The 22,032-nt window shown below is 41.9% G+C and overlaps 1 protein-coding gene and 1 pseudogene across 1 annotated transcript in view; one reads left to right on the plus strand and one right to left on the minus strand.

The window, feature by feature from the left end:
• Positions 1–16,602, minus strand: part of LOC116088965 — an 18,349-nt pseudogene extending 1,747 nt beyond the window's left edge.
• Ca8 (carbonic anhydrase 8) overlaps positions 16,489–22,032 on the plus strand; it is a 96,499-nt gene continuing 90,955 nt past the window's right edge. Inside the window, exons 1-2 of the mRNA XM_031366678.1 lie at positions 16,489–16,703; positions 17,440–17,631. Of these exons, the coding sequence (XP_031222538.1) occupies positions 16,601–16,703; positions 17,440–17,631 (295 nt within the window). The 5' untranslated portion in view covers positions 16,489–16,600. The remainder of the gene's footprint in view (positions 16,704–17,439; positions 17,632–22,032) is intronic.

Here is a 22,032-nt window from a genome sequence, read left to right on the forward strand (position 1 = left end):
CAGATCATCAGCCAATGCTGCTGCACCATGGGGAATGACAGACAGATCATCAGCCAATGCTGCTGCACTATGAGGAATGGGTAACAGACTCTGCTTCTCAGAGTAGTGAAGCTTTTCATGAATCTTGACCAGTGAATGCAGGCTCTTTTCACCAAACATGTCCCAGAGGAAGGTCAGGTCCTCCCAGCTATCCACATGTGGCCACAGCTGGGCAGGCAGAGCAGCCAACAGCTCAAACAGACCTTCCTCACTTGAACCCAGACGAGCCGCTGTGTGAAGGAAAATGCAACACAAACCTAGTTCAGAAACAATGGCAATCTCTGGGTGCAACAACTAAAACCCAATCTTGCAAGCCTTATTAAAATCTGATTCCTCCTGTGGCAAATCCTTGTGGATCCTGCATGATACCAGGAAACTCTAGCAGCTACATCTTACTCCTCTCTGACCTGTTCCAAAAGGGCAGGTCTGGGATTCTTAAGTGATGATGCTTTTTGTATTTTATATACTTGGGAAAATCTTGGAAATAGAATCATAAAGACATTTCTGAATATGAACATCACAATAAGAGCAACATAGACATAATTTAAACTACTAATAAAGTTAATTCCAACACATGATGATCTAAGAAAGTATACATATAGATGGCTTCTTAGAATAATTTCAGCACTGATTACGAGTACTTAATCTGTGCTGGGAAAGTAAATTTAAGGGAACTGTACTATAAAAAGTATCTGAACAATGACATAGCAAACATGCATGCACATGCGCATACATGCCAACACAGATGGACCAAATAAATCAACAGGTTTTTTTGTTGATTTAAGATTTATTGCATTATGATGAGAAAAGATATGTAATTTCAGTTTATCTGAATTTGTTAGCATTTAAAAACATATTTTAAGTAAATAGAATTATATCACATTCTTCTTCCCCTTTTGTACCCCAACTCCTCCCAGAGACCCCCTCAATACCTGCCATACCTTTTGTTTTTTTTTATTTTGTCATATTCTTTAAATTTTATAAAATACTGTAACATTAAAAACGAATATTATAAAAGTTGTTTGATATAAAACAATCAATTAAACAGTTTTATGTAGATGCTTGTCTGCAGCAATACTGAAAATACATACATTTTTTTCAATGTAAACTTTAAATAACTACAAACATGTTAGCTGTATATTTTAAAATAATATATAACTATTATTTTTAAAAAATGAATATAAATAGATAAAGTCTTTTTGCTTGTTTGTTTGTTTTGTTTTTAGTAGAGTTTAAAATCTTGGCTCTTACTGTGGTACAAGCCCAAAATAAGAACAATTTTTAGACATTGGAGTTCATTGTAATAAGGCTGTACTTCAATGTCCCTCACATCACCAAAGGATTTTACCTCTCTAGTAGCTAAGCTAAGATCAACAACAGTTTTTTTTTTTTTTTTAAAACACATGTGCAATAGTAAAACATTCACAAATGCTAAAATAAATGTGGCTTTTTTGAGTTTGGAAAGAGCTGATGTGTGCTGGGCAAGTGAGTGTCAGTCAATTGTGAAAGGGAGGCTGGAATCTGGTGGTCAGCTGTAGTGATGGTTGGGGATGGAGTACATACTAGGCTGTGTGTCAGGAACACATGCGGGTATGCACAGCTGTGAATTTTGTGTATTCTTCACAGGCTCAGTTCTCCTGGATACTGTTTCTGTGTTTCTCCAAAATTACCCATGGGGAAAGCTGAGAGAAAATACACTCTCAGCAATTGCAATTGTTCTCTAATTATATTATACTATATATTGATATATACTATAATACTATATATATACTATATATGTATATATTGACTTCACTGACATGAATTTGCATTTTCAAAACACACATTCTAATTTATAAGCACGTGTGCTCTAGTTGAAGTGTTTTGCCCATGTTAACTTCTTTATTTTTCCCAATAGCCCATTTAATTTGGTGTAGCCACTGCCTTCTCTTATTGGGTTAAGTAAACTGATGAAGATCCATCAATGTTGCTTTTATTTCCTCAGATGAAGTGATGAGATGAGAGCCATACCCAAGGTATATGAATTCATGACTTGGGCTGAGCCAGAGCATTTCCTTCTATGTTATAACTATCCCTAGGCCTAGGCCTGGAAGCTTGTAGCCTCAGTGCAATCTAATTTTCTAAGCTGACGATTCAATCTGTCTCTAACTGAATTGCTCTGTTTGACCTCATAGTAACTTTGGCAATACGTTCTAATCCTCTGTCTCCTTCTCAATGTCGTCACCTGTGTCTAGTTTATTCTTTCTACAACCTATTTCTGTAAAACTGTCCTGGTAAAACTAGCATATATACATTTCACATTCTCTCTCTCTCTCTCTCTCTCTCTCTCTCTCTCTCTCTTTCTCTCTCTCTCTCTTTTTCTCTACCTCCCCTTAAGTAGCCTCTCTTTTCTGTGCTATTTTTCTGTGAGTTGGGCGTATCCTATCTCTGACTCATTCTGTAAAATCTTTCTCTGATTCATCACTTTGTCTGCTCCTCAATTAGACATCACATTTAAACATGTCTGCTTCCTTCACTAACTAATCTTACCTCCTTCATGGTTAGGGATTAAAGGTGTATACTAAGGGCATGTCTGTATTCCAGACCTGTAGTATAGGGTGTGTCTGCATTTGGGCAGGATCAGATTGATCCCTTCTCAGAGTAGCCTGTTACTGGATTAAAATTCCTCAAAGATCAAAACTTCTTAAACTAAAAAGCCATTATACTATGCTGCCCTTTGATATTTATTGTATCACAATGATAAAAGACATTTAATAAGATGTGGTTCTACCTTATTTTTGAAGTATGTTGTATTTTGGAGAAGTCCCCTCTAAATATATTTTAGTACTTGACAATTATTCTGTCTTAAGTCTTTCATGTTTTAGTTTTAGTCTGTTCTTTAATTTTCTTCTCTACAAAGGATGGGGGTTTAACAAGCTATCATGTTGCATGTTGTACTGACCCTTAAATAATTGAGTTCTAATTGAAAGTAGTGATGTCAGTCTTGCTGGTGCTGCATACTTGCTCAACATCAGGCTTGACTTTCTCTTCAATCATGCTGTATAATACCCAGCTGTAGTGGCTATTCCTGGTTGTCTAACCCTGACTGATACACCAGCTATGCCTGATCAAGGGCTTCCAATCAGTGTGAACATGATGAATCCTATTAGAATTCCAAATACTCTTTTTAATTGTATTTTGTTAGTGTTCCTGATTCCTCTTCACTACATAATCTCTTTGCAGAATAGAATATTTAACATAAAATGTTTGAACGCTTTCTGTTTTGGAAGAGAAGCATTTTCAATCGCTAAATAGGCCCTTAACAGTTAATACTCTCAGTGTGAGTGGCAAATGTGAATGGACGAATAGCAAGTGGTGCTATGGATGATCTTTTTGTACAACCATGATTAGTACCTCCTCACTTTGAGTTGAGAAACAAAAAGAAGGTTTGGGGTGAGTTCTGGCTTAGGAGCTGGTCAAAGCTAGATTGACATCTCAGATCCTCCCTATGTTAGCTGTGTAACCATGGCCAAACATGGAATCCTCCAGGTTTCATTTCTTCAGCTATTAAATAAACTTGTATTTCATATTGCTGTGAATTAATAGTTCAACCATATCATACACATAGTACACAATAAGTAATTGGTAAGCTATCGGCCAATGAAAAGGGATGTTGAAATCTATCAAAAGATGGAACTCTGGATTGCTAGAAGAGGGAGACCAGCTATCTAGAGAACTATTCCACATTAACTACTGTAACGTGCTCTGGGTTTTGGTATTTTCAAGATATCAGATCTAGAAAATGGTCTGAAACAAGCAGGCTCAGGAAGACACTGAAGAGGCAGACCTGGAGCAAGAAGAGTTATATGAAGACATGCTTACAAAGGAGGGTTAGGTTGGAGCTTTCTTTAGTAGAGGATTCTAGCCATCTTTTCCATTTTCTGTACTTCAGCAGAATCTCCAAATAACACATAGGGTGCTGTCTAATACTTGTTTGCAGCTTGAAGGGATTTACAACTACCTAATATAGAAAATTGGTCTGTCAGGTTTTCATCGGCTCCAGGAGTAGATCCTGTGTCACAGCACTTGGAGCAGATCCTGTGACACAGCACTTCATACCCAAATACCATTGTGAGAGAGCTGGTTTCCCAGGAAAGCAGACACACCTGTGACCACAGATAAGACCAACACTTCTGCTCAAATTCCTGACCCAAGAGGGACCCACCAAGAGCCCTCAGGAGACAGGAACTAAGGAACAGGATCCTTCCAGTTTCCAGTTTCCATCTGTACCTCAGAGGTGATCCTGTGCCACAGCTCTCCATACCCAGATTCCTCTTGGAGAGAACTGGTCTCCCAGGAGTACTGATACAGACTTACAGGAGGGACAAGCCACAGTCAGAGACAGCAAGACCAGCTAACACCACAAATAACCAGATGGTGAGAGGCAAGGGAAAGAATATAAGCAACAGAAACCAAGGCTACTAGGCATCATTAGAACCCAGTTCTCCCACCACAGCGAGCCCTGGATACCCCAACATACCAGAAAAGCAAAACTCTGACTTAAAATCATATCTCATGATGATGATAGAGGACTTTAAGAAGGACATAAATAACTCCCTTAAAGAAATACAGAGCCGGGCAGTGGTGGCACATGCCTTCAATCCCAGCACTTGGGAGGCAGAGGCAGGTGGATTTCTGAGTTTGAGGCCAGCCTGGTCTACAGAGTGGGTTCCAGGACAGCCAGGGCTATCCAGAGAAACCCTGTCTCAAAAAACAAAACAAAATAAAGAAGAACAATGATACCAACAACAAAAACAACAACAACAACAAAAGAGTCAGCAAATAAAGCTGTGGATAGGGAAAATGCAAGGAGAGATGCTACAACTGTGCAAGAGGTTTAACATGATTTAAAGAGAAACCTCACATTCTATGTTGGGACAGTGGTAAAGGTGCTTTGAACATAAGGCCCCACTTATTGAAGGCTCCAGCTGCTAAAAATGCAAATTTACATGAAAGGGGATAGGATTATGAAGAATGGCATTGAAGGCATTCTCTTTGCTAAAAGAACTACCTAGAAAAGTGTTTTCCCAGTTCAGCTGCCATGGTACACAGAGGATAGTACAGCTGTGGCAGAAAGGTCCTGGTTGACTTCATCTCAAGTTTGCAACAGAACTGGTTTTACAGACAAGCCCTATAGGGTCACGGGGGCTCTCTGACAAGGTTCCAAAAAGCCACTAAGGCCAGGCCATGTGCAATTGGGTTGGATTTCTTGCAAGGAACACTGCCTGAAGCTCTGAAGGTGAAGCCCAAGTTTTCATGAAGCCCCCAGGATCCTGGAGATGCCAGATACAGGGCATTACCTAGGAATGGGCATGGAATAAAACCATCCTAAAACAGAAGTTGTGACATGATCATAGTGGAGCTGAGGAGTGAGGGCTACCTATGACTATGCGATCCTAGCTGATATGGTAAGAGCTCCAGATGTTGGATATGAAGCTGTAGGATTTGCATTTGCTGAGTTAGGTTTAGTCTCGTATTGGCCTGACATTCCTTGTTCTGCTCCTATTCCATCCTTTGGGAATATGAATGTTTACTCTATGTCATTGTATATTATAAACCAGTACTTACTTTTTGATGATTCTATAGGTGCTTACAGTCAGAAGATGGCTTGGAGTCTGAGAAGAAACAGGACTTCTTCCCCCAGCTTTTAATTTTGGTGCCTACTCCTTTTTTTTCCCATTAATTAATTTATTTATTCACTTTACACCTTGAACACAGCAGCCCCCACCAAGTCACACCTTTGCAAATTCCTTCCCTCATCTTGGGACATTCAGGACTAATCACATTCTCCGACACTGAGGCCAAACTAGGCAGTCCAGCTAAGGGAAGGGAATCAATGAACACTAACCATAAAGTACAGGATAATCATGATACAATCCACAGACTTAAAGAATCTAATAAGGAGGGCCCAAGGGAGGATTCATGAAGGTGTATAAAAAAAAGGTAAAATATATAGTCATCAAAGGTACATGGAGGGAGGGAACTGGGTGAGAGAAAGAGTGAGAAGGGGAATGTGTAGGATGGGGGATTGTGATCAGGTGTGGGGAAAGGATGTGGGAAAGGGCTGGGAATGAGAACAGAAATAGGTGGGAAGACATCTCTGGGACTCCCTCTAGTCTATGGGGGTGACCCTAGCTGAGACTCTTAGCAGCTTAAGACATGGAGACTGAAATGGCCATCTCCTGTAGCCAGGTGGGACTTCTAGTGGAGGCAGGAGGACATCAACCCACTCATAAAACCTTTGGCTTAAAAATTTGTCTTGTTTTCAAGATGCACAGAGATAAAGATAGAACAGAGATTGAGGAAACACACAACTAATGATTGGCCCAACTTGTGACCAATCCCATGTGAAAGATCCAACCCCTGACACTATTAATGATACTCTGCTATGCTTGTAGACAGGAGCCTAGCATATCTGTATCCTGAAGTGCTCCATCCAGAAAGAGGCACATGGAAACAGATACAGAGTCCCACAGCCAAACATTAGGTGGAGCTCGAGGTTTGCGGGGAATGGGGGGTCTTGTGGAAGAGTTGAGGATAGGATTGAGTGAGCTGGAGAGGTCAAGGACATCACAAGAAGGCTTACAGAATCAATTAACCTGGGCCCATGGGGGCTCACACGAACTGAACCACCAGCCAGAGAGCATTCAGGGGTTGGCCCTAGGACCCCTACATATATGGAGTGGACATGCAGCTTGGTCTTCATGTAGATCCCCTAACAACTAGTGTGAGAGTTATCTCTGACTCTGTTGACTGCTATTGGATCCCCTTCCCCTAACTAGGTTGCATGATTTGACCTCAGTGTGAGAAGAAAATGGACTTTTGAATGTGTTGGGACAATTCAAAACCATTGGTCTGAAATCACTGAAAACATAAAGTCTACACTGTATATAAAGATTGAAATATATATATTTCAATAACTAGTTCAATATCTAGAAAGAACTAAGTAAAATTGGAATAATATACATTTGCCAAAATGCTGTCGACTAAAAAGGAATATTGGTCAGGAAGGAACAAGTGAGGACATGTCAGTATACAAGAGAGGAAATCTTTTTTAAAAAAAACACCACCTTAAAGTCAAACTTTGATCATAGATATTTTATTTAAAAAATCTGAATAACCATAAATAATAGTGATAAAAGTTAAAATATCTGAAGATCATTTTGATCTACATCATTACCCAGCTACTTTTATATTATTCAGTTATTTTCTTTCTTTTCTCTGGCTACACAAATTAAGATTTGCTGTGTTTTCCATGCTTGAACGTATAGCTCAGTCTTAATTACCTTACTTAACCCCTCCTCTCAGAGTTCAGTTAGTTATTCAGACGAGGAGGTAGAGAGACTGTAAGAAGCAGACAGGACTCGGAGGAAGCAGTGCCTTCTACACACTCGGGACTTCCACACACTCCGAGGAAACAGTGCACACTTCTACACACTTGGGACTGATGTACATATGAACGCACAGAGCTTTGGTGGTAGGCACAAACCCTGCACAGGTTTAAGTCAGATGGAGACCAACACTGAGGTGGGGAAGTGGAACAGGCTCCCCCTCCCCCAAGAAGCTATCTGTAACTGACACCAACTTGCAAAGGAAAAATTAGTTTTCTTTAATGGAATCTCATTTGGTATATTAAGTGTATGTAATTGCAGAGTCCACCTCAGCAGTGGATGGTGGTATTTTTGTAGATTTTTTTTTTTGTCTAATAGTATTTTGCTTGGGTGTTCTTTGTCTTACTCAGTCTTGCTTTGTTTGGACATATGGCTTCCAGTTTTGTTTGATGGTTTGTTTGGTATGTGAGGCTCTGTATTTCTGGTGTTTTTAAAGATACTTTTATTCTTAAGAAAACATTGATCTTTCAGAGATGGAGTAAGCATATTTTGAGTTAAGAACTGAAAAGGAGACAAAAAGTCGGGAGAAGAATGCTATTACTTAAAATATGTTTAGGGGCTGCCGAGAAGGCTTAGCAGTTATGAATGCATACTGCTTTTACAGACAATCCAAGTTTGATTCTAAGCACCCATGTCAGGTGACCCACAAGAACCTATAACTCCAACACCAGGGGATAGGACACCCACTTCTGGAGTCTATGGACACTAGCATTCATATATCACATACCTCTTTCCATAGTAACATATGTTTGAAAAATAAATAATAAAACCTTGTGTCTGGGTGTCAAGCCGACAGGCTTCAGAGTCTGACTTCTACTTGACTATTCAAGTAGAATAGGAGAATCATCTAGGAGACACAGCTACTGGTGTTTCTGTGAGTGTTATTCTAGAGAAGTTTAACTCTCAAAGTTTAACCCATCCTGAATGTGGTTGCCACCAATCCATGACTTAGTGTTCTGGACTGCGTAATGAGGGACAGAGAACTCAGTGAGCTGAGTACCGGCATTCCTTCCACTCTGATTGCACTTTGTGCTCATACCACCACACCTTTTCCAACATGAACTGACTGTATCTCTTCCAACTGTGAGCCAAGATAAATGCATTCTTTCTTCAATTCCTTTGGTAAGAACAATGAGAGACATAAGTAGTAGTAAGTCTAATACAATGATCTCTGTGCTATGGACCTTGGCTAACAATGATGTACAAACACCAGCTCATGAAGTGCAGCCAACATGTGCCATGACATTAGTAATAGACGAAACTGGAAGTGAAGAAGTGTACTGCTGCTTTCTGTTCAGTTTTCCTTGTAATAAAAAGTTGCTTAAGGAACAGGAAAAAGGCAAGGAAAGACTCCACAAATATAATTTATTTTAAAAAATGCTGATGTTGTACTCTTATCTGCTTGCTTTCCTACTCTTTCCTTTTAAACCACTCAGAGGTAGCTGCCAGTACTGGTCCAGTCTACCTCTGTTCTGTGCCGAGTAGGAGGAATATCTAGTAACTATGGATAATGTGTTGGGGCTGGAGTGTGCTTCAGGTTGGAGCAGTGTTGACAGGATCCTCACTGTCCTGATAGGGCGGACATATTGGCCAAGATCAGCTATCTGGAAAATTCAACTTCAGGATTGGTGGCTCAGATCATAGGCTCCAGCATGAGAGACAGACCTCAGATCATTCATGGCCCATGTCTCTGCTGGTAGTGGAGTCTGAACCATTATTATTATTATTATTATTATTATTATTATTATTATTATTATTATTATTATTAACAACCACAGTTTTTAGACTTTTACCATAACAATAAGAAACCATCTGAGGAAGAAGGCATGGCATCTGGTACATAAGGGACTGCTGTTTTTTTTGGTTGTTGTTGTGTTTTTAATACACTTCTTTATAAACTGCTCGACAGACATGCAACACGACAGACTATCCTGCAAGAACAACAAAACCAGGACTTCTGGATCTCATGTCAGAATACCTAACTTCCGACCTTCGGAGAGTGTGGGAACTTTACCTGGAAACTTTTTTCTTTTTCTTTTCTTAATTGCTTCAATATGGACTTGCTTCACAAGTTTCAATCTGACAAAACAGTCCCCATAGGACATAGTAAAGAATTGTTTTTGCTGTGTCTTTAATTTTGGTACCAAGGTAGAAGGTGCTGCTTAAATTTGTGCCAGACGGTTTGCCCAAGGTTGGCCATCTTTTCTCCAAGCACTAGGTCTTGCTTTTTCTTGACCAGTCTGAAGAAGCCTTATAGCATCTTTCCTCTTCTGGATAACTGCATCTAAAGCATCCATGGATGTCGTTTCAGTCTGTGCTGGAGAATAAGCAGAAGTGAAGTGGCTTAAAGTATGTATTCCCGTGAGTGGGAGGTCTGGGAATGTGGGTGGGCGGGGCTGAGAGGGACAATTTTCTGCTCACACTGTTAGCCCAGCTACTTTCAGCTGCAGATTCTGCCGCACTCTCCAGCTGTGCCCCTGTCTTCCCTTCCATGTGGCTGGCTGGGACTCACTCAGACTTTAGTGGACTCAAGATGGTAGGAACTAGCCAGCTTGCAGCTATGGAAGGTCATTCTACCACGGACTTTTGGATTAAACAACTGTGAAACTAGCTCCGACTGATGTGTGCCTGTAGGAGGGCGGGAGTATGGCGGCCATCTTTGAAGTTGGCTTCAGGACTCAAGTTACTAACCACTTTCTTCCTGGCTTGCTGCTCTTTAGGAACTTAAGGATAGATATGGGGGCGAAGGGATGACATTCGCAGTTGGCGAGGACATCTTAGATTCAAAAAGGCTTCAGTGAATTTTGAGTTCTATAGTTCTGTCAGGCAAGTCATAAACTTGTTTTAAGGCCTCAAAAATTTAAAACATAGACAAGCTAGTTAAATAGGTACTTTTTCCTATTGATAGAACCATAGGAGGAAAAAATTTGGCCAAAGAAGTGAATCCACCCTGGCTTTCGTACTTGTTTTTGTTGTGTATTTTTTCCTTTGAATTGGAATGTTCTTCTATTCTCCTGTGAGTTCCTTCTGTGGGTAAAGCAGTTCTTATTTATCTTTCAAGAGTGGTCTGTCATGTGTCACTCCCTTGATGAAGCCCCTGTTGACACACCTGCCATCAGGCAAACTTGATCACACCCTTTTATTTCCTTTGGGCCCTTCTGTACTCCAAAAGCTCCAACCTTAGTAACCATAAGTTTATTGCCCTAGTATATTTATAAAGGTCAATCAAGCCGTTCTATGGCTGGTGACATAAGGAAACCAATTTCTAAGCACATGCACAGTATTATATGAGGGCTGGCTACACAGAGCAATAAGCCTTGGGAAGCTCACTGTCAGAGGAAAAGGTCAAGAAATACATACTTAACATGGAATATTTCAGGGTTAGAGGTCTGTACAGTGTTTAGTGAGTTATTTTCTTGTTGCTATGGCCAAATATCTGATAGAAATGCTTTTAGAATATTTCACCTAGCTTGACAGTGAAGGCATGGTGGAATGCCTTACGTCACATGGAAGGGAAGCCACACTCTGAGAGTTCAGGAAGGGGCCAGAGAGTCCGTACCTTCTACCTTTCAAAATTTCTCAATGATGCTATCATATGAATTCACTCAAGGATTAATCCATTGATTAGGTCAGAGCCCTCACATTCTACCAGTCTTCATAACTATAATGCTGTTTCAGGCACAGCCAAAGCTGTGCTTTATTGATCGCCTGGCATTTATTAATTCATTCAAGTTGGCAATAATGATTAACCATCACATGTGTATTATGGACGTTCCGGCACTGTACCCCCGCAGTGAAGACTGTGTTGGAAGAGGCTCCCTGGGGAAGGATTGGCTGCTGTAATAGTGTACTTTATCAGAGCAATGATCTTAAAAATGCCAACTGTAACAGAAATCGTTTTGGTTCTAAAGCGGGCGAGGGAACCCTAGCATAATTTCTGTGGACTCAGAAAAGAGGGGTTGATCCCTAGGTTTGCTCCAGTTTGGGATCCTGGGATGAAGCAATGGCTTTTTTTTTTTGGTTTGGTTAGTTGGAGAAGTGGTGATATACAGAACAGAAAGATGGTGGTACCCTCTAATACCTCCTCAGACTTCCTCCTGAAGAAAGTAGCTCTCGAAGCTGGAGATGTGGTTCAGCAGATAGGACCCTGACTGCTCTTTCAGAGAACCCAGGTTCAATTCTCAGTCCTCACAGCTGTCTATACAACTCCAGCTTCAGGGTAAATGACACTCTTCTGTCCTATGTAGGCACTAGACAAAACCATACAGGCAAAATGCCCATACATATAAAATAAAATAATTAAAAAATAAAATAGGTAGCACATGCCACTTCTAGCCACTTGACATTGGCTGGCTTGCCCACATAGAAGAATAAAACCAGACTCTCATCTCTCACCAAGCACAAAATTCAGTTCCAGATGTGTCAGTTCCAGATGTGTCAACAACCTTAATGCAAAACTCAGAAACTCTAAAACTGCTAGAGGAAAATACAGGAAAAATATTTCAAGCAATAGGAATGGGCAAAACCTTTCTGAAAAAGACTCCAATAGCTCAGGAAATTATCCCAAGAATTAAAAAAACACGAGTGCAAGAGTGTGTGCAAGGAGGAAACCCCTGAACAGCAGTGGGAGTGAGCTCCAGTCCACCGAGTGAAGAGGCTCCTGGCAGAGACCCTGAACAGCAGTGGGAGTGAGCTCCAGTCCACCGAGTGAAGAGGCTCCTGGCAGAGACCCTGAACAGCAGTGGGAGTGAGCTCCAGTCCACAGAGAGAAGAGGCTCCCAGCAGAGTGCGAGAAACCTGCCAACGTTCAACAGCATTGATACCTAAAGAACTAAATACACAAAGAACTCCAAGAGTTAAAGATGGCAATAAATGGACTCATGAAGTGTCTGGAAAACTCTTAAAGGAAGAAAAACGAATAGCCAGATAAAAATTTAAGAAGGTGTTCAACCTCCTTAATTACCAGGGAAATGCAAACTAAACTTTTCAGAAATTCTGTCTTGTTATCAGGATAAGTGTCCTCAAGACAACAAATAACAAATGTAGGTAGAAAGTGGGAAAAACTGACACCCCCACCTCCAGTGTGTGTGTTTTTGTGTATGTGTCTGTGTGTGTGTCTGTGTGTCTGTGTGTGTATGTGTCTGTGTGTGTCTGTGTGTGTGTCTGTGTGTCTGTGTGGTGTCTGTGTGTTTGTGTGTGTTTGTGTGTGTCTGTGTGGTGTCTGTGTGTGTCTGTGTGGTGTCTGTGTGTTTGTGTGTGTGTGTATGTGTTTGTGTGTGTGTGTGTGTTTGTGTCTGTGTGTGTGTCTGTGTGTCTGTGTGTGTATGTGTCTGTGTGTGTTTGTGTGTGTCTGTGTGGTGTCTGTGTGTTTGTGTGTGTGTCTGTGTGTGTGTGTCTGTGTGTGTTTGTGTCTGTGTGTCTGTGTGTGTCTGTGTGGGGTCTGTCTGTCTCTGTGGTGTGTGTGTGTCTGTGGTATGTGTGTGTCTGTGTGTGTGTGTCTGTGTGTGTGTGTGTGTGTGTGTCTGTGTGGTGTCTGTGTGTCTGTGTGTGTGTCTGTGTGGGGTCTGTCTGTCTCTGTGGTGTGTGGGTGTCTGTGGTATGTGTGTGTGTGTGTGTGTGTGTGTATGTGTGCAGGTAGGCATGGAAAGCAGAGGTAACTCAGGATGTCGTTCCTCTGGTGCCGTCTATGTTGTATTCGGCCTAGAGGCTGTCAAATAGTGTAGGCTGACTGGCCAGCACGCCCGCCAATCTGCCTGCCTTTGCGTCCCAGTGCTGTGATACACTTGTACATTATTGTGTCTATGTTGGTCTTGGAAAGGCACACATACATCCACTATGAAAGTCAGTGTGGATACTCCTCGAAAACAAATCTAAAAATAGAGCTATCACATGACCCAGCTATACAAGCTCTTGGTACCCAGCAGAAGGGATCAAAGCCAACAGGCCACAGCCATACTTGCACCTGCAAGGTTATTGATGTTCTATTCACAATACCCAGGAAGGAGGTGGACCAGGCTTGAGGCCTATCAACAAATAAATGGATAGGGAAAATGTACATCTACACATGGAATTTTTTATGGAATTTTAGTCAGGCATGAGGAAGAATGAAATTATGACAACTATAGAAAAATGGACAGAATCAGAACATATTGTTATGCCATCTAAACCCGATCCAGAAAGATAAACATTTTCTCTCACGTGAGAAATGTGTGTGTGTGTGTGTGTGTGTGTGTGTGTGTGTGTGTGTGTGTGCATACACATATGGCATGTGAAAGCAGAATATTAGAGAGAGCAAGAGGCTTAAGGGTGAGGAGCAGGAGGCAGCAAGAGAGCGTAAGGGAATATGGGTAGCATGAATGCAGAAGGGGAGATGATTTGTGACATGGAAGAGGACCACCAAGGGGAGGAGGAGGGAAGGGGAGATGAGTGGAGGCAGCTGGGTACGGAACAAGAAACACATTCATGATATTGTAACAGGGAAATTGCAACTTCCTTGAGGGCAGAAGTAGATTTATTCCTTTGGCGTCTTCCATTGACACTGCTGCAGAAACCCAGAATTAAAATCTGCCTAGAGAGCATTTGTCACGGACAAGCTAGCTCTACTGTCAACGTACTCCGAGAGGATAAGGAGCATGCAGTGTGAGAGGGTGACAGTTAGACATGCTTTCTCCAGGACCCAGTCTCAGCAGTGCACTTAAGCAAGCCTTGATAGGGCAAAGGATAGGGAAGATTGGCTGAGAGGACAGGAATATGCAGAAACTCTGAGATGGGACCCTACTTTCTCTGCTCCTCTGACATTAGTGGAGCGCGCCCCTTGCGGGGACCCATGCATCCATCAAATGGTACTTAGTGATATGAATCCTACTGTTAAGAGATGGTTCTCCTGATTTGGTTTGACCTCAGATATGCAAACAGTGTGAGCAAATGAAGAAGACAATTTAAAGACTCAAGTACGATAGTAGCTGAAGAGAGACCCCAAGTCAGCAGACGCTCCTGTTCCTGGTATGAAGGAAGCACGGATATTTTTAGGTTCTGATATTGGGTTTCGATGTGCTTGTTCTATTTTGTCAATTAAAGAATTGGCCTATATCTTTGATCTGTGTTTAGATTTTCTGATGACAGAACTTTATAATAACTAGAACTAGAAATGCCATCTTTGGTGGAGAGGTCTTAAGGTGTGAATAATTAGCAGCATGTGAAGCACGCAGTCTCAAAGCAATTAAGGATGGTAATTGAATATTTGGTTGCAGAGCAAAACGGCTCATATGTAGTCGGAGTTACTGTTTGCTTGCTTATAGGAGTTATACAAATAAGGTTGAAAGTCCAGAAAGAAAAAAATATATGAGCCAAACAAATGCTTGTCTTACATGCAGCCACATTTTTTGAATAGCAATGTCCTTTTACTATATGTGATGCTACTGGCTGCAAATCTCAACAGTAACCATTCAGTCTTTCAGCCTATCCATAGTAAATATGGCACACCATTTACTCACGAAAAGCTTAATTGCCAGAGACAGTCTGATGTCATTTGATTTGGTAAACACTTCCATGTTCATGTACTTTAAATAGAATCAGTGGTCACACAAAGCCACAATATCACATCTATGTTCATTTGAGGGCATAGGGGACTATTAATGTTGAATTCAGAGTGGCCCAGGGATTTATTTTTATTTACTACAACCTTTGCATGGACTTCATCAGCTATGACATTTGATTAATGTGAAACATATATACATACATATACACATACCCTTAAATCCCCAGGCTATGTTGGTGCTGCATCTGGCCAGGAGTTTTCTCTCCAGACAGTGGTAGAGTAGGTCAACTGATGTTTTTCTCCGTAGCCTCCATCTACTTCCTGAAGACATGTAATATATTGTGATGTGATATTTATTTTTTAAGTTAAGGCCCCAGCAGGCGGTAAAGCATAGCAACCCAGCACCTTAAAGTTTCCCAATTAATCAATCACCTCCGTCCTGTTTGAGGAACTAGCACGCATCCATTAATCTCACAGACATTTTGGAGTGTGCACGGGCTATGAAAAAGGTAAATCATACTGCAGGCTTGAGCCCTCGCTTACTGTGCAAATACATCTCCTATCGTGGAGTAAAGGAGCTTAGGGGTTACTGGACAGAGCTGGAACACCCGGATGATGCATTAGCCTGAGGTTGGGAAACATGCTTCAGGGGTGACGACTTGACCTCTTTGGATCAGGGAAAGTTCCTGTTTGTTTCGTAATGTGTGTGCATTTCATTATTTGCGCGACTTCACGAGGCGCTTGGGAGCTGTGTACACAGCAAGGTGAGCCTGCAGCAGCACCCCAGACTTAGAAAGTGGAACCAAACACTCTATTTCATTGTCTTTGAAATACATCTAGTAAAAATTTCTCAAACTATACCTACTATACCTACTTCTTGATGCTAAATTATTTTTCGTGAAATGTTTGTTGGACTTATTTGGGAAAAATAAAATCTATACTCATTTCCACTCTGCTCTAAGGACGGATTAAAAAGTAAAACTAGCTCAGATCAGCTGTCACCACCGCTCTTGGCCCCGTGGTGGTGCATTCTTGCAATCCCAGTGTTTGCAAAGTGGAGCCCTGTGCAGTTCAAGGTCATCCGTTTCTTCACTGGGAGGAGTTTGAAGCCAGCCTGGTCTCCTTGAGACCCAATCTCACAAAACCAAACCCCAACATAACTGACCCGTAAATGATGGCCAAAAACCGTTCGACCAGGGAGTCTTATTGGGTTCACGGTCTTCAGTCCCGTTCCCAAAGCAAGGCAACTCCTTTGGGAAAATTGTTTGGAGCAAGGGGAGCGCGGGAGACAGGCCTGTCTTTAGAGTCCCCAGGTTTCTGGAAAGGTGTTAGGGCTTGGGTTCAGCAGGCTTCCCAGGTTGTTGCAGCCACAGTCCGGCTTTCGCCGGCTTGCCTGTATCGGTTGGGGGGTGGGAAGGGGTGGAGGTGGGGTGTAGGGTGGGGGCGTGTCCTCGGGCCAGACACGCCCCCACCAACCTTAAAACGTGCAAGCCTGCGCCGGGCCGCTACTGCTCGCGCTCGCGGGGACTGCCACGCTCTGCGCAGTCCCCAGCCCCGCGCCTGTCGCGGCTGCACCCGCGCCGCAGAGCTGCCCATGGCTGACTTGAGCTTCATTGAGGATGCAGTCGCCTTCCCGGAGAAGGAGGAAGACGAGGAAGAGGAGGAGGAGGAGGGCGTGGAGTGGGGTTACGAGGAAGGTAGGCTCGTGGGGCTGCGGTCGCTGCTGCTCCGCCCCACGCGGTCCCGCGCTTGCCCCTCCGGGGCTGCCCGAGTGCGGTTCGCACCTGCTGCGCCCGGGCAGCCTCATCTCCCAGCCTGGAGCAGACTTGCCACCGAGTTGCTTTCTAGTCTTGGGAAGTATAACCAGAAAACGCGTCCTGAATTGCAGGCTGGGTCATTGCTCTTGGGGACTTTAAAAAGAGTTTCCTAAATCTGTCTCCGTAGACCCAGGGCTCTGAATAGCCACCAGTGCCCATGTTTTACCGTATACACGAAGAAAAGCGCAAAAGAGCCCATAGATAATATGTATGGGACACTGTATTTGCATTTTAAACTAGTGGCGCTTATTAGCGTTTCAGGTTTTCTGATGTCTCTGAGCACGTTGGGCTTTGCGGAAATTTCCTAGTACTGCACACAATTGAACTGACAAGCAGAAAAAATTTCCATAATGTCTCTTTCTAGTCACTTGAAGATGGCATAAGTTTCTTAGATCTCTACACTAAGGCTTCTGTATGCACAGACAGTAAAGGATTTTGTGTGTGATATTTAACAACAGATCACTCACCTAATGAATGTAAAAACCCACACACATTTCTTATATTTCATCTACATACGGGTGATGGGCACAGCTATAATGTTAAGGATTATGAGATTTTCGTGTTATATTTACTGTCATTGACCTTAAGAAACAACCTAGTTTCATTTTGTCTTCAGGTGTTGAGTGGGGCTTAGTGTTTCCTGATGCTAATGGGGAGTACCAGTCACCTATCAACCTCAACTCCAGAGAAGCCAGGTATGACCCCTCACTGCTGGATGTCCGCCTATCTCCAAACTACGTGGTATGCCGGGACTGTGAAGTCACCAACGATGGACATACCATTCAAGTCATCCTGAAGTCGAAATCAGGTAATTTGGAATGCGTGTTTCCGCACTTTTATAAGCACGCTCTGATTTAACTTGTATTGTTTTAAAGGTGACACCAACACAGTTTCTATTCTCACTGTTCTTTATAAGTTGCATTTTTCTGGGGATTATTTTCTAATACAGTCCTGAAGGGCTAAGACGGTGAAGTGGTGGAGATCTCAGTTCTTCCAAAATCGTGCCTGGAGCCACCTCTTGCTTAAACAAACATTTACTGAACTATGAAGACAGGAGTACATACACAGGCATGCTGATTGGAGTCTTTCTGCTGTGCATTTTGTTCTAAATTACTGATTAGCTGAAATCATTTAATTATAATGTCTTTTGAAAATAGTTTGTGAGACCAAAGATTGCAATTTATTGATCTCACCTGTCTTCGAGATAAACTTTTCAAATTAAAGTTCCCTTCTCTATTAATGACAAGAATAACTTTAATGTTGAACGAAGCCTGATATTTAAGTGGCAACTCAGTGCTTCCTTTTGTTTATTGTTAACTCACTCACTCTTCTTGAACCTTGTTGAAATGAATCTGAAATGTTTTGCGGAAAATGCAATTTCCAAGAAAATTGCTTTTCAGCTTAAATGTAGGAGGAGAGACGAAAACAGATTTAAAAAACATTAGCATCAAGATTGTGTTTTTCCTGGGGAATAATGACTATTTTTCCTCCTGGAGAGAATGTAACATTAGTGTTGAATGTGGATGTGTTTAACAGACTGTGCTTGCGTTAATTCCAAATTGGTAAGCTAGGTATTTCAAACCCTGAAACCATGAGGTCTGTCATTAGGCAAGGAAGGGATCTAGTCCTTCCTTTAGCTCATTATGCTTCAGTTTTGATGCAAAATCCATGAGGCAGAGCATGCATTCTTTGCAGCTATTGGTAGTTTAATTGAGGTGGGGACGGCTCCTGAAGAACAGTGTGTATTTTATATGGAGCTAGTAAACATACACACACACACACACACAAACATATACACACACACACACTCACACTCACATACACACTCACACTCACACACTCACACTCATACACTCACACACATTCACAAACACATCCACACACACATATACACACTCACACTCACACACACTCACACACACACTCACATACTCACCCAGTGAACTTAGATTTGAGCTTAAATCAGAATGTTTTGGAGATGGTTATCTCTGGCCATTGTATATTTTATACTTCTGTGTACTTTCTACATTCCTCTCCTCCTTCCCTCGTCTGACCTGAGTGGTCCTGAGCAGCAGGAAGTGCTGCCTGTAGTTCTGTCCTGCCTTGCAATGCTGGATCCAGACTTCATTCTCCACTTCTTTTGGGACCTTCCTCCCTCAGGTATCCCGTCCTCTTCTGTCACTACAGTAACTTCTCCTTTTTAATGTTTCAACAAACTTAAAAGTCCTGTGCATGATGGTGCATACCTTTAATCCAGCACTGCAGAGGAAGAGGAAGGTGGAGTTCCTGAGTTCCAGGTTAGCCTGTTCTACATAGTGAGTTCCAGCTATGGCCACACAGTAAGAGCTTATCTTAAAAAAAAAAGAAGGGGCTGGTGAGATGGCTCAGCGGGTAAGAGCACCGACTGCTCTTCAGAAGGTCAAGAGTTCAAATCCCAGCAACCACATGGTGGCTCACAACCACCCATAATGAGGTCTGATGCCCTCTTCTGGTGTGTCTGAAGACAGCTACAGTGTACTTACATATAATAAATAAATAAATCTTTAAAAAAACAAACAAACAAACAAAAAAAGGCAAATAACTGAAAAAAATCTCTTAATTAATTACTTTTCCTAGCCTACTTCAGCTTCTCTAAGGAATTGTCTTTAAACTTGGAACACTATCATTTATTTATTTATTTATTTATTTACTTACTTACTATTTATTTAATGAAGCTTCTTTATCAAAATGGACTACAGATAGAATTTGAATAGTTGGCTATGCCTACATTTTCTCTACATCTAGCTATAGCCTGTCCTGCCCTACCTACAACTTCTGTTTTTATCTAGTAACAATTACTTTGAACCTTTAAAAATTTATCTTTTCTGTTTTTTTTTGAGATTATAATTTAATTCCATCATTTCCCCACCTCTTTCCTTCCTAACTCTTGTGTATTACCCCTTCTTGCTATCTTTCAAACTCATGTCCATTTTTCATTAATTATTAATTGATATATATATATATATATATATATATATATATATATATATATATATATCAATTACCTGCTCGGTCTGGATAATGTTACCTACATGTTTGTTTTCAGGGCTGAACCTTTTAAAGTTGGTTTCTTTGTCATTACCTCTGTATTTCTTCATAACATGTTTATGCCATTTGCTCTGACATTTAAGAGCTCTTCAGCCTTCCTGCCTTGGAAGAGGGGGTGGGTCTTATTACTCTTTCCTGTCCTGGCTTTGTCCCACATAATTAAATCATATTGTTATTAAAAGTAATACTCAAAGCATAATTGCTATGACCTTGCACCTGCCGTTTCTGCCTGAGGCTCTATTGGGTTTCCTTTATGGAGCAGGGTTCCTTTGGAGTTACTGTAGTCTTGTTTATTTATGTTTAACATGGCCTAACAGGCACTCCCTTCCAACTCTGACAGATGATAGGTCCTCTCTCAGGACCTTCGATGGCAGCAAGTCTTCTCTTCTTCCCTCTTGTCTTTTCTCTGGCCCTGGGAGCTGCCCCTGCCTCTCTGGACTGCCACTGAAACACGTAGGCCTTTGAGTTTGCTCTCACACTTTCAATTTCTAAAAACTGGTGCTGATTGAATTGATTTTCTTTTGAATTTCACCACTCAGTGTTTTAAGAAAGTGAGACCCTTCTTCATCGTTTTCTGTTGCCTTCCTCCTGCTTGTTTATTTTGAGTTCCTTCTCTCCCAGTTCCGTTCTTTCCTTTCCTCTTAGGGGGTTCTCCTCAAACACCTAGTGATCCAGCTCCATGCTGCTACTTAAGATCAGTCTAGATGAGTCTCAAATGTCAGTTCAGAACGGCAGAGGCTGAGGTCTGGTCACATGGTCGGTAATAGAGTCCGGTGGTGACATGGGTGTGCTAGAGATAGCTTTGTCGAGGGCTCAGCACCCTCAGAACTGACCTGCTTGCTGCTTCTGCTTTTTCCGGGACACTGGGTGGGTGGCAAGGGAGGGCTGCTGCACATGTGGATGCTTGCCTTCGGGTTGTTGTCAACAGCCAAGAGAGCGCCACCATATGGTAGTTCCTAAAGGCAACTCTTTGGCTATGGAGAATGGGGCTCAGAGAGAACTGCTCTGTTTTTGGGACTTTGACTTCTTGTTTGAAGTTTTCCACTTTATGCTCCCACCCTCATCCAGGCATACCCAATGCCCCTCCGTTCCGACTCTGTCCTTGTATCTCTTTCCATTTGGCTGTTATGACAAAATGCCTTAGACAATGGAACGTGTGAATATCAGTTTCTGTCTTCCAGTTCTGGAGTCTAGGAAGTCTCAGCTCAGGGTGTGTGCAGATGTGGCATCTGATGAGAATATGCTCTGCTGCATTGATGGCACCTTCTAGCTCTTGTCCTCAAGTGGCCGAAGGGTAAAGTGGAACACTTCCAGTTCTCCAGGGCAGAACTCTCCTCTCCTAGGTGTCTCTACCATGGCTGCTCCTGGGGCTTGTCTCTGGTATCAGCTGTATCCGGTGGTAGGTATACCTCTGGGGTCACCTCTGCTATAGTAATTTCTGTTTTACTAAATGAGAATTTCAGACCACTTAGCAGCTCCCCTGGTTTCTTTGCTGGTTTAAATTTTTACTCTTGGCCATTCTGTGCTTGCATACTCCCCTCTCGCACAGTGAGGCCTGAGCAGGCAGGGAAGCACTTCATGGCTAACTGGACACGTAATGTTTCCTGATGACAGTGTGATGTCTTTAAAGTTTATTTATTTATTTATTTGTTGTTTATCTTATTTATTTAGTTATGTAGTTAGTTTCGTTTTTGAGATAGGAGCTAAGTTATCCAGGCTGGTATAAAAACCACTGTGTAGCTGGAGATGGTTTTGAGTTTCAACAACCTCCTGCCTCTACCCCCAAGTGCTGGGATTATAAACATGACCTGCATTGTCCCACTCACATGGTTTTTAAAAATATACTTTTTAAATCATTATTTTTGTTATTATTATGTATATATGATGTGTGTGTGTGTGTGTGTGTGTGTGTTGAGGGTTCATGCAGGAGGGCGGGGGTTCAGAGGGCAATTTTATGATTCTATTCTTCCTTACACCTTTACATGGAGGTTTTGGGATCAAATTCAAGTTGTCAGGCTTCAAAGGAAGTGATTTTACATCCTGAGCCATTTTGCTGGCCCACGGGTTATCTTTTTTAAAAAGTAAAACACAGTATTCACAGTGTAAACGCAGTATTCTTTTT

The sequence above is a fragment of the Mastomys coucha genome, unplaced genomic scaffold (genome assembly GCF_008632895.1).
Source record: "Mastomys coucha isolate ucsf_1 unplaced genomic scaffold, UCSF_Mcou_1 pScaffold14, whole genome shotgun sequence".
Lineage (NCBI taxonomy): Eukaryota > Metazoa > Chordata > Mammalia > Rodentia > Muridae > Mastomys > Mastomys coucha.